Raw genomic sequence first — 13,736 nt, forward strand, 5'->3', positions numbered from 1 at the left:
TTATGTTTCTACCTGTCTGCCCTACGTAAGTTATATAGCAAAGAGCAACAGAATTAATCTGTTGCATCATTCTCCATCGTCGGTACCGACTAGCGTCTGAACGGAATCTCCGAATTCTTGACCATCCTGAAATCAAACAAATAAAATGATCAATGGAAGGATGCTCTGGATTCCAAGGAGGGAATGGATAATGCACAACCTGCCCCGTAACACATTTGGTCTTAATCAGGTGTATCACGAGGTTCTATGTTTGATTTAAAGCATCACCAGTTTATGCCTGGTAATGTCTCAGCTGCAGTTACCCAAGAATGAGATCACCACGCATTCCCAAGGCACCACAGTTTGTATTCCGAATTTCTTCATCCTGTTAAAAAAATTACCAGTCTAATGGTCTAGCTTAAGTGATTAGATTCACCATTTAATATTAGGAAAGAACCAGGGAACACAAAAATAAGGGAAAGTGTGTTACCTTCTGGGTATTACTAGTAAAAAGGTATGATTTTCGATGAAGATATGTGGCATAAGCTTCACAATGATAATACGCATTAAAGTTAGTAACGCATTCATTATTGGTAATATTTGAGGACATTCAGAGGTGTGTATTTCTTGCATTTAACGGCTTGCTCCTTATTAAGTCATAAACCAAAAGTGGCATAAAGCCTTGCCCTATAACGACTGGCTTTCGCATTTATATCTTATTAATCCATTCTGAGAAAAGATGTGTATGTGCCTGCCTTTAATGGAGGCTTCCACTTTTTCTGCCACTCTTTATATAGATAGTCCACTTCTTCATTCACAGCTTTTCACCGCCAAGGCATAAGATGAAAGTCGTCAATGTCCACAGCCTCACCGAAGGCGTATTAGCTTTAGTAACAAGTCAAATCTATGGAATATAAGTATTTTTTTTGCTAAGAACTCACCGGATTGGCTGCTTGTCCCGCTTGCACTGTGCCATCGTCCCTGATTACAGTTTCTCCGTCGAGTTTCTTCAGGTTAGGAAGCCTCTTCGCTGCCTCCAAACGCCAGATTTCCAATTCGCAGTTATCATACAGCGGGTTGCCCACAAATAAGAGGTCCTCCAGTGATGGCATCTCCTGGAAGCAGTGGTGATTTACTTTAACGCAATCGATTTGTCAGAGAATTTAAAAGGGGGCCTCGAAACAGTTCAAACTATTGCTATCTTCTATAAAATATTTTTTAACAAACACCATCTGCAGTCTTAGTTTAATGAAAACAATTAATGTGTATGACTGACAAAGTTTAGTTAGTGTGGACTATTTATGTCAGATCTTAACAGACTACTTTCACCCTTCACCATTGACAGATACGTTGGGGGGGGGGGGGTCAAATTAAAATTAGTCAGTGTTCTAAACCAGTCACTGTCGAGAAGAGTATAATAATTTCTCTACTATTTTAACTACTTAAGAATACGATTGTTGTAAGTAGTATTCTCTTTCATTACTTCATTTGCCGCCCCCAACCAGTGCATGACCTGCTTACCCACACGGTAGGGCACTGAACACCGACCCTTTTTTATGATTTCACCGAGGCTTTGACTGCGACTCGCTGTCATATCGCCTCTTCTCATCTGGAAGATGATCCGCCGATCATGCCTCACTCCAAATTCTGTTAACCCATTTTAGTGCTAACACCGCGACTGGCGCGTTCGGAGTACTTGGCCATTAGATATAATTAACGTGTTATTAAAATGTGGTAATTAAAAGGTCAGCAGTTCTTGTGTTAAAGAACTTTACAATTCTGCCAAGCTCTTCCGTCTTACCCACCGCCAGGGCACCTTTCAATTCATCGACATTCTCAAAGATATCCGCAATTCGCAGCTGTACTCTTTGTCGTTAATATTTATGGCATTGTACAGCTATATGTACAATGTCCTCCAAAACATCAAATTCACCGCAGAGCTGAGAATCACTTCTTCCCATGAGGACATCAAATATTTTACTGATCGTCTGTCCTGTTCTTAGCCTCAGTATCAGCTTAACTCACTGCTGACCTTTTAACTTATATCGAATGGCCAACTACTCCAAACGCGCCAGTCGCGGTGTTAGCACTAAATGAGTTAACCTCATTTCTATTCAAAGGAGATTCTACAAACCAGGACAGTGAACGTGGGGAAGGTAAAATGGACACTGACCTCAGAGTAATGATAATATATAAATAGAGAGTGCCTATTTTTCGGCAAAATGAAGCCGTGTTTCTAGCGTAAGTGTAACGCACAGTAGAACATCGATTTTATTATTATCAACTTAACTATGAAACGTTGTACCATCGTGTTGCTTCTCAGTACGACTACCAAATTTAAACACAACATTGTTAACCATATTATTATTATGTTCTATTAAAATAACTAAAATTTCAGCAACACGTGCTCGCAGTTTTTAAATGCATGTAGGTAATCAGCCAAATCAATTTTTTCCTGCGACGATTTCAATTTTTTTATTTATCCAGCCATAGAAATTCTATCTTACTCCAAGACCCGTTTCAGACGGGACACCGGTGTCGCACTCGTATATAATAAGGAGGCCATTGTATTCGAATAAAAGGGTCTCTGTATTATGTTTATGAACGCCCTGAGCTAATGAGTCAAAGCGTGTATGGTACACTTTTCCGTCGGCCGCTACATTCTCAAGCCGCCGATATACATGTTTTTATGACCGCAGTCAGTTTTATGTTCTAATTTATATCGCGAAATTATGCGTTGACTCATTAGCGCTGGGCATTCATAAACATAATACAAATGCCCCTTTATTCGAATACAAAGGCCTCCTTATTATATACGAGCGCGACACCGGTGTCCCGTCTGAAACGGGGGTAAGCGCTCGTCCAGCGTAGAGGTCTTTCGTTCTACAGGGACATTGTTGTACGCTAAAAACGATTTGCAGTTGTGTTGGTGTTCTTTCGTAGTATTGACACAGGGTGTGCATGAAGAATTACGAAAAAATAAACATATTTTTATGAATTATTGTTTTAATAAAATATGGAATAAAAATGCGTACATTAGAACGTAGGTACCTGTATATTATTATCTTATACTGATAATTACAATTCAATGAAAACATCGTGTATTATTATTTATTTAGTTGGGATTGGGAATATACAATGTTTTGGAATTTATGAATAAGCCATAACGATATCATTATCGTTATTTAACAGTTTAATTATAAATTTATGGAGAACTAAACAATTAAAGACAATTATAAAACCGTAAATACATAATTTTGTTGGCAATGTCATTTAATTATACATATAATCATTAGGACTTCTGAGAACAATTAGAAATGGCATTTTCAACTATAAGTATAATGCTGTCAAAGTAAAATAAATAATAGGAAGAACATAATTTCATACATTGGACACTAAAGAGGCGCCCAGCTATATAGATAACCAGATAACAGTCACTATATGAACACACTGTAGACGACTCCAAAGAATGAGTTTATGCCCTGTTTATGACCAGCGACTCTTAATAACAAAAGAAACTCCGCCCTTTACGCCCCTGCACTGTACGTCTAACCAATTGGTGATAAAGTAATAATTGCAGGCGGTTCTAAGTAGCGTTTTATTACAGGCCTTAATGCATACACACAGATAAAACCAATCCAGATGCGAAGCAATTTTAGCGTACAACAGTGACTCTGTAAAGTGCGTGGACTACACGTGCGTTCGGCGGAGCGTTTAGCGGAGCGCACAACTCAAACGTATAACCGTGTGTTCGTACACAATGTCTTTTTTTGGTTATACGGTTATACGTTTGAGTTGCGCGCGCCGCTCAACGCTCAACGGACGGGGCCTAACGCATAGAGGGGGAGATATAAGCGTGCCGGACGCTTACTCATTCGCACTTACGGTTCATTTTTGTTCATGCCTTGTTTTTGACTGTTTTAGATCAGCGGTCCCCAACCGGTAGTCCTGCAGACCACCAGTGGTCCGTGAGAGAATTTTGGTGGTCCGCAGAGTAATTTGAATATATTTGCAATTGTCGTATTCATCAGTTACGGCATTTAACACCAAGTACCGCAGTCTCAAACAAGCAGCAACAAAATAAAAGACACACTGATTATCTTTATGTTAACTGTAAATTAATCTTTTATGCACCTCTATGTCGACGTAGAATTCATATTAATTTAGTAATTGTATCGATTCTTTTTTAATAAAATGAAATTTAAAATGTTTTTTGTTTTTGTTTTTGTCGTTACGAATATCTGTGTTAATAAGTTTAATTATTATAATTCTGTTATCACTATATTGACAGATCGAATTTTTAACAAGCGTGGTAGTGGTCTGCGGGATTCAAGATTTTGAGTTGAATGGTCCGTGAGGTCCAAAAGGTTGGGGACCGTTGTTTTATATAGTCGAGGTAAGTAGGTGGCAGTGGCGAAGGGTATTAACACAGTGCATACTAATCTTTATCAGTCATAATTATTTGTTTTCACTGAACTAAGAATGCAATTTACAAATGGTGCTGGTTAGTTTTTTTAAAATCAATTAAACCCTGTCTAAACCAAACCATACTAGTTTACGTATACTATGGGTGATGCGGTTAAAATAGTGCACACTTTTCAAGCATACTTATTTGTTTGTCTTTATCTACCTACATAATTATTCTAAACAGACAAAATCCAATCAAAATCTTAAAGGATAAAAATGGATTAGAGGATTTCCACGAAACCTACCCTAAAACAATGATGGTTTTACACCGACCCTTTATATAAATGTATAGTAGGTATAACTAGCATCAGTTGTTTGTTCTCCCGAGGAGCAGAACTAACCTGACATTGGTGATGCTAATTGGGAGGGCAATAACTCTGTTCAACCAAATCGCTTCGGATGTTGATATATTCCATATACGTGAGGATGAGTAAAGGTGGACGTTGTTTTAGAAATTCTTAAAATAGGGTCTGCTTAACTCATCCGGTGTACTTCCTTGTACCTATTATCCTTTATATTTTTTGTATTTACACATTTCTACTGTAGAATAACTTAATACTGATCTATCTCTTTTTTATGTACCTAATACTGTTTTAATAATATTTCTTTATTTCTAAATGTCATGTTGTGAACGTCTTAAACTTATAATTTGTAATGTCCACAATATTATGTAAAATAAATAAATTGAAATTGAAAATTTAGTAGTTATGAATCGTCAAAAGTATGTTATTTTTCTCACCTGTAATTTGTTGAACTCTGCCCATTCCTTCACCAAGTTGTTACTCATGTGGAGAACCCTTAAGCACTTCATCGTATTGAGACCTTTTATTTTTTCAATCAAATTGTAAGATATCCACAATTCCTCTAACGTGTCTGCAAGGGCTTCCTGTTAGGAACAAAATACAGATAGGCATCATTTCTACAAGCTATTATATAATACATACATAATTCTGAAAACACTCATGAGAAAAAATCTTTTTTTCGAAAAAAGTAAGACACCCGGCTGGAATCGAACCGGGTCTCTTGGGTTTCGCGCCCTGTGCATTACCACTATGCCACGACTGCTATGCTTAATTCCGAAAAACTTTAACTATTGGCTTTATATCCCGTGCGCAGGAAATAGACAGCGCTTGTCATGAAACGGCGAGATCAACTTCATTATTATAAACTGTATTATATATAATAGATCAGTGGCGAAGTGGTGGAGATGCTGTTAAGATCCGCCATAAATAGTGCACACTAAATTTTGTCAGTCATACGTATTTGTTTTCATTGAAATAAGACTACAATTATTTATATTTACAGATGGTGATGGTTAGTTTTTAAAATTCAATAATTAAACCATGCGAAAACCAACCCATAATAGATAATAGTAAAAAAATATTTTTTATCTATTATAGTTTGGTTTAGGCAGAGCTTAATGAATTTAAGAAAACGTACCAATTGTGTAATATTACGAAAACAAAATAAGTATGACTGAAAAAGTTTACACTATTTTTGTCAGTTCACCCATAGCATACATAAATAATTATTATGGTTTGGCTTAGGCAGGGTTTATTTGAATTAAAAAAAAACTAACCAGCACCGTCTTCAAATTGTATTTTTAGTTAAATGAAAACAAATTAGTATAACTGACAAAAACAATTATGAGGCCAGTGGTCACTTCTGGCTGTGAGACTTGGTGCTTGACTCAAAACGAGGAAAATAAATTAGCTGTCTTCGAGCGCAAAATACTCCGAAAAATCTTTGGACCCACGTTGGAAAATGGGAACTACAGAATAAAAATGAACCACGAGTTGGAATAGCTGATTGAACAGCAAATAATCATAAGATACTGTAAGTCCCAAAGACTACGATGGGCGGGACATGTGGAGAGAATGACTGAAGTTAGAGCGCCAAGGATCAAGACGAAGTGGCTACTCCAACGGAAGAGACTCGAAGGCCGTCTAAGAAGGAGATGGGCTGACGCCGTAGAAGTGGAACTGGCTTCATATAGGAAGACCCGGTAACTGGAGAAGTGTGGCGAGAGACCGGAGTGAGTGGAGAGCGGTTGTGGAGGAGGCCAAATCCCATCCCGGGATGTAGCGCCGTGGAAGAAGAAGTATAACTGACAAAGTTTACTGTGCACTATTTATGTTGAATCTTAAAAGCCTACTTCCACCCCCCTCCCCTCGAGAACTTGTGCCACTAACAACCCACTCTACTACAGTTAATTGCTCTTCCGTTTACAAATGAGGAACGCTCGCAAATTTATAATTTAATTTTGCGCTCCCGTGGTGTACAAATCTATCAGTTTACTTGAAACTATCTATGATAAAAATATTTCTAAAACGATCATGAATGATGTTAGAAATATTATTAGTAAACCTTTGGTTTATTGCGAAGAAGGAAAAGAGTCGCATCTAAAGGAGAGCTTATACATTATTTAAACACGCCTTTAGCACGCGTTTGCCATGACAGGTACGTCACTGAGAAGTCTTCTACGTGCGACTACAGTGACTTCCTGTTATCGCCGATTTATTGTTGTCGGACAGTAGTATCAGTATCCATTGAGTGTTGGCCATGGCCCCCACATCCGGAAGCGGGCCGCCAGACCAGGATGTTTGGTGGGCCACCTACCTATCGCTAAGGTGGAGGGCAGTGTGGTATTTTACATCAGTGTTCCCCAAATGGTATTCCGCAGAACCCCAGGGTTAATTAATAAATTAAAGGATATTTCGTGTATTTTTAGCGAATTTTGTATTTTTAAATAAATCCAGTTGTTTTATTGAGTTGTTGGCACCCATAATTAATTGTATTATTGAAGCCCGAATTGCGACCCCTTGTGTGGTGGCCAAGTAAACCTTGGACAAATTGGATAAATACCCATTTTATAGTCAGGATACACACTTAAAACAATTATAAAATAAAATTTTACACGTGAATTATCATTTGACTTTATCAATCTTCATATTATATCAAATTTAATAGCAAATTATGTAAATATTTTTTATATATGTTACGCCGAATGTGCGAAATTGAATATTACATGAAATGGGCAGAATTTTGCCTAATAAATCATGAAAAATGCAAGCCCGTTACCTTATTCATCAATTAGACAAAATATCTGGAGAGTGCGTGAATTCGGCAGTAATTTTTCTGCCTAGTTCATGTATTGGACAAATTAGATAGTAGCGCTACGGTGGTTTTTTTTGCAACTAAACTAAATGTATCAAATGCTCATGCATTGGTCAAAATGTACATATATTATCTATGGTCAAAATAGATGATCGCGCTCCGGTGGTGTTTTTTGCAACTAATCAAACTAAACAAATGTGTCAAATGTCATTGATTATAATATAAAAATAAACCAATCAATAACTACAATGACGTTCATATCCATTTACTATGCGCAAAAAAAATCTAGAACTATAATATTATGATAACGGAAGAATTTTATTGAAAAGTATTTTCGCGATTTGATTCGTGCTTGGGTATCAAACGTGCAATGGTCGATTGAATGTTTGTGATAGTTTGTTGACACTTGATAGCTAACATCAAAATGGACATTCAGTTGAATAATTTAATCCAGAATAACAAAACCTAACCTAACCTAACCCAATAATAATAATATTATATTATGTCCAATTATAACTAATAAAACCATCCGTATTAAATTTACTTTTTCTTCTGTCATGTTGACAGTTCAAGAATTCCATACCCTGGCGAATTCATGTACTCAGCAGAAAATTTACCTAATTCATGAATCCTTATTCATGAATTAGGATTTTCTACAGGCTTGACTATTACATGAATTAGCCAAAATTTTGCCCATTTCATGAAATAGTCAATTTCGCACATTCGGTGTAACATATATAATAGCGCCGCAGGCTACTTTTTTTACTATTAAAGTATATTTGTGATGTATGTATATCTCACTTAACTGGCCACGCCGGGCCCCCAGGCTAGAGGCCTGTCAGTCTCCCCTTTGTGGGGCCATGGTGTTGGCCAATGTGCTTTACCAATTACCTTACAATAAAATTAATATGCAATATTAATTACAACTATTCAATTTGATATACTTAACAATTATATTTCTGTGAAGTAAACTTCTTACCAAACCGGTGAAGGTTTTGATGTAATTTCTGCCTATAGATAACACTTTTAAATTTCTCAGTGTTGCTATTCCAGTAATTTTCTCAATCATATTTGTAGACAGGCTGAGTTTCCTGTAATGAAAGGTATTTTTACATTTATACAAAAATTTGCCAAACACGCGCGTTAACATGATCTTACTCCCTACTTCATTTATCGTTCGTCAATTTATGGCTACGGCCGTATGTTGTAGCTTAGCCACTGGGAAATGCCAATAGAAATGGCGTATTTCAAAAAAATACTACCTTATTCTTAGGTCAATAATTATTATAAAGCAAACATTATTCGTAGAATGTTTATCACATTTGAATGGTCAAAGACATAGCTTATAATCAGTATCTTTAAATGTGTAAATCTTGCCCATTTTTTGAATAATAAAATTCCTAATTCTTGTCGAATTTGGGATCACAGAGATTATCAATATAATTTTTTATTGTAAATATTTCACTATAATAATGTCGACATAAATTTTACTAATGGTTTTATAAATGCGTTTAAAAATGAATAAATCTAAAACATCTTAACACCACTGCACATGGATGTAGGTACTGAAATATAATTATATTCTAAAACATTAAATCGAGAGGTTTAAAAGAATACTATTTTATATAATAAAAATACTTTATGCAGTCATCTAATGTTTAAAATAAATATAAAGGATAATAATCCTTTAAAATTATATAAATAGATTATCTACAACGTTTAAGGAATGTCCAGGGTTATGCTCTGAAAATTCCATAAAAGCACCATTTTGACCTACGCTGAGCATGTGGGCCATTAATACATATTGTATTAAGTCAAGGATCACAATAAAAAAAATATAACAAACAAATTATGAATACCTAGTTGAAGAAGTTCTAAAAAACCCCTATCACTAATAATACAATCAATAGGCGTATACATCGTAGATCATTAGATAATAATCAATAAATACTACATTCAAGAGGTGTAAAATCGTCAATACTGAGAATTTAATGAATGGAGTTAACTAATGAGATATATCAATAACGCCTATCAGTGGAAACTCAAATGGAGTATGTAGTACAAAACTTAAATCCATTATAATTTAAAAGTCGAAGAATTTTGTTTTATTTCATAGATCTGATTGATTGTAAGGCAGGAATATATGAGTATCCACAGGCACTGGTTGAATTAGTATATTAACATCATATGGACCCACTCGCACGCCGTGAGGGAAGCCAGAGTCGCGTCCATCTTCTCGATCGGCGGGTACTGGAACTCCAGCGCGACGTCTTTGGAGGTTGTTGCCTGGTTTCCGGTCTTATCCTCGTATCGTTTGATGGCCTCCTTTATTGTGGTGGCTTTGCCGGCCATGTTGAATTACTGTCCAGTAAATATCTTCAACAGTTAGGTAAGTATTTACAGCTAAAATAAAATAAAAAATATTGTAATAATTCTGCGCAACAAGCCCTCATGTCATTTTAATAGAATAGAAAATTCACAACTTTATATTGTATTACGCCGACGCTGATACAATGAGCAAGACCCACGATGGCCGCGCGGTTTAAGCGTTGGCCTATTGCGTCGTGGGTCCCAGGTTCGAATCCTGGGTCTGGCAAGTACACATATTGTTTTTCAATTTGTGTGTGAGTCAGAGTATGGACCTAATATGTTGAGCAAAGTGGCTGACATCCATTTCTCGTAAGAACAAAGTCAGGCAATACAAACCTCCACTCTGTGGAGGCTCATATGATCCTATGAGGATCGGACATGGTCGGATACAATAAGCAAGGAAACAACCATCATCCACAGCTATGCCTAATGTTTTTCCCACTTAATTTTCCAGTTCGGTTTAACTTTTTATATATTCAGTTTTTAACATCGAATAGTTCTGCGCGTGTCGTCACGCGGGGGTCGGCAGGTATTGCGTTGCATAGGGGTAGCACATTAGAAAAGGGTGACGAATGAAGGAACGACTACAAAAATTATAACTTTGAGAGCAATCACAGGTTTTCATGAAGCAACCGATAATAAATGGTTGCTTCATTAGAAAGTATTGACACCTCTGTTTAAAAAAAATAGTACTAAACATAAAAAATCTAACAACATAACTATTACATATTACATTGTAAAGGGTGCCTCCAACCCTGTCAATGCATATACCTACACGTATCTAAAACCACCACAATTTAAGAGCTTGTACATATTATGACGCGTGTCTCGCAGCGATAGGGCGCGAGGGCACATGGACAGATCAATGAGGTCACCTGTACCTCAACCGCGCGAAAGAAATGACTCGCGGCGATTACGTGTGGAGGACTCAATGAGGCCACATGTACCTGGATTGTACGGTCTTAGAGTAGGTTTCATGGAAATGGTCCAGTTTTCAGCAGATGGTGTGTATTTTCTAAATATAAATTTAATAATATATCTAAATAGGTTTCTTGCGTTGTACTCAGATACGAAAAAATCATTAATATTTCTGATGGTGAATAAAATTATAAAAAAAATAAAAAATATACTAAAAGGCAGCCTAGTTAACCTCACTTTACCCTACACGTGAAAATATTCTAATGTATATTTGACTTACCTGTTAATTATTGATAATGCGAAGGTAAGTATCTGATATTTTATTTGCTAATAATTTGTTTAACAATACCCATGTATTATAATCTGTTCTTACAAAGTAAAAATATTTTTGACGTTTTGGGCCATGAGAAAATGATTTGAAATGTTATATCAATAAATTCGTATATGAACAACTGCACAATATTGTGTTAAGTTTCCTTGGTAACGGTTTGTATCTGCCGATGATCGTGTTTGAAAAAATGTACGTGTGCAATTGGCCATATCACAGTTCACAGTGAGCTGTTGTATCGGAAATAAATGACCGTATATTATTGAGATCAAATCATTTGATAGCGATCAATATAAAATGAATTGTCTGATTGAATTACTGTCTGCAATGCTCTACGAAAAACGCATTATTTTTTTGTTATTTCAATGCTATACGGCTATCTCTTTCCAGCGAGACAGCTCATGGTGAACTGTGCTACGGTGAAATGTAATATATACGTACAGTTTACATCTACTTTTCAACATGCACTTTCATGATTTTCACCTCCTTCTTTCCTTGGCAAAATGGTTACTTTTTCAGTTGGATTAAAAAAATAATACTATAATCTCACTTCACTTGTTTAACATATTAAGACCCCGTTTTCATCCCTCGGTCAATATTGCACCCCCTTCTTTCTGTGTGACCCCCCCCCCCCGTTTCTACGGTGTAATCTAAGTTTAAGTGGAGGGTCTCAGCTAATACGGTCTTGAATAGCTAAGTAATGTCTTCACTTGACAGTGACGTGTAAAAATATTTTTCGTCAGAATAATTGGGAGTGCACGATTTTTATTAATTATTAATAATTATTATAGCCTACGGTGTCTGAGCGGTAACATGTCGAATTATAATGTCACGGGTACGAATCCCGGGTATAGACCTAATTAGAGTTGGATATTTCCTAAGAAAATCACAATCTCGAGATTCGGGAATTCCCGAAATGATGAAATTTTGGATACTGGAGATTCGGGATTTCCAGAAAAGATTTCTCGAGATATCGGGAGATTTAAAAAACCTGTAAAAATCCTAAAATCAAAAAAAAATGTAAAGACAGACAGATTCAAAAATTGAAAAGACAAACAAAATAGAAGTAGGAAAACAAAACTAATTCAAAACATTACCTATTAACATGGAATTTCAAAAAACACGGACAATCGCGTACGCTTTTGAGACACAAAAATCCCTGATGTTGCAAAAATTGCGCTCATTTTGAGTCGACGTTGGCTTAATTGTGTTAAATGCCCCGACCAGTCTTTGACCGTTTTGTGTTTTCTGTCCACTTTTTTCATATAGAAAATCGTTTTTTCAATTAATTTTATATATATTTGATAATAAAGAAATCCCGAATCCCGAGGAAAGATTCTCGAGATCCGGGATTTCCTGTAATGTTAAAAATTTCAATTATGGAGATTCGGGATTGAAAATCTCGAAAATTCCTCGAGAATTCCCGTCGGGAAATTCCCGAAAGCCAACTCTAGGCCTAATACGTTGACGTGTTTCTCGTAAAAACAATAATGTATTAGTTATTCAACAACATCCATTCTGTGGAGGCCCATAATATCATATCATGATCCTCTGACGATCGGTTAAATGTAAATAATTGTACGTAAAACATTTCACCGTGGCATTGTTCGCCGTGAGCTTTCTTATTGGAAAGAAATGACTATACTATACAGTCAACAATTTTATTATATTAACTATGAACATTAATTCAATTTTCATACCTGATTTTGGAAAAATTCATGAGTTCAAGAATGAAAACCTAACCTAACCTATCAAATAAAAAATCGGTGTGCGTACTTATGTACGCGCGTTAGAAGTTATACTTCTCTGGCGTAACAAAACAAAAACAAAACTTGTGATAAACTAGATTCTTCGAATAGCTCTTAATTATTTTGTTAAATTACACACTCAAGAAAAAGAATCGCTTATTGGAACGCCGTTGGTTTATTAACTTATATTACTAAATTATAAAATGGTTTCTCGTTGTTTTTATTTTTAAAGTACCAACTTTCAATCTGACGTTTAATCGTTTGTTTACGTAAGGAATTGCAAATGGCCGACAATAATAAAATCGTTGCCTAAGCAACGGAACGATTCTAAACTATAATATCATACTGCATAATCGTCACGATTGCAGCATCATACTGTGGTGTAAAGGCAGTGCGTTCCGCTGATAACCGAACAAGCGGTGGTTCGAATCCAATCGAGTGCGTTTTTTTTCGTGTGAAAAAATTAATTATGCGTTATATGTCACATGCCAAAAATACACTCCGATCTGATTTCCCAAACTCGCCAAAAGAAGTATAACTTCAATAATCCAGTTTATCGGCTATTTTCAAAATTTGTTTGCTGCTGGCTTCATAATAATATAAAGTGTAAACCGACAGGAACCGTGTTTTATTTAAACATGAATTTTATGTCAGTACTATACAACCCAAAGAGGTTGGACTGTCTTTAATATATGGCCATATATTTCCGATAAAACATTTCAAGGTGAAGTGTGATACGGCGAACTGCATACGTACAAGTTACCGGACACGCTGAGGATCGAACATGTTAATGTGTCTCGCTTGTTTTT

General features: G+C 36.1%; 1 protein-coding gene across 1 annotated transcript; it reads right to left on the bottom strand.

The window, feature by feature from the left end:
* Window positions 1–66: 66 nt before the first annotated feature.
* LOC147077099 (dynein axonemal light chain 1-like) lies at window positions 67–9,966 on the bottom strand. Its single transcript, XM_085940992.1, has 5 exons — window positions 9,761–9,966; window positions 8,543–8,654; window positions 5,186–5,332; window positions 921–1,094; window positions 67–126 (listed from the first exon to the last, which is right to left on the bottom strand). Exons 1-5 carry the CDS (start codon window positions 9,913–9,915, stop codon window positions 67–69), a joined length of 648 nt encoding a protein of 215 aa, XP_085797118.1. The 5' UTR covers window positions 9,916–9,966.
* Window positions 9,967–13,736: the final 3,770 nt, after the last annotated feature.

The sequence above is a fragment of the Rhyacophila brunnea genome, unplaced genomic scaffold (assembly GCF_057557595.1).
Source record: "Rhyacophila brunnea isolate RB1 unplaced genomic scaffold, BYU_Rbru_1.0 scaffold_13, whole genome shotgun sequence".
NCBI classification, from domain to species: Eukaryota; Metazoa; Arthropoda; class Insecta; order Trichoptera; family Rhyacophilidae; genus Rhyacophila; species Rhyacophila brunnea.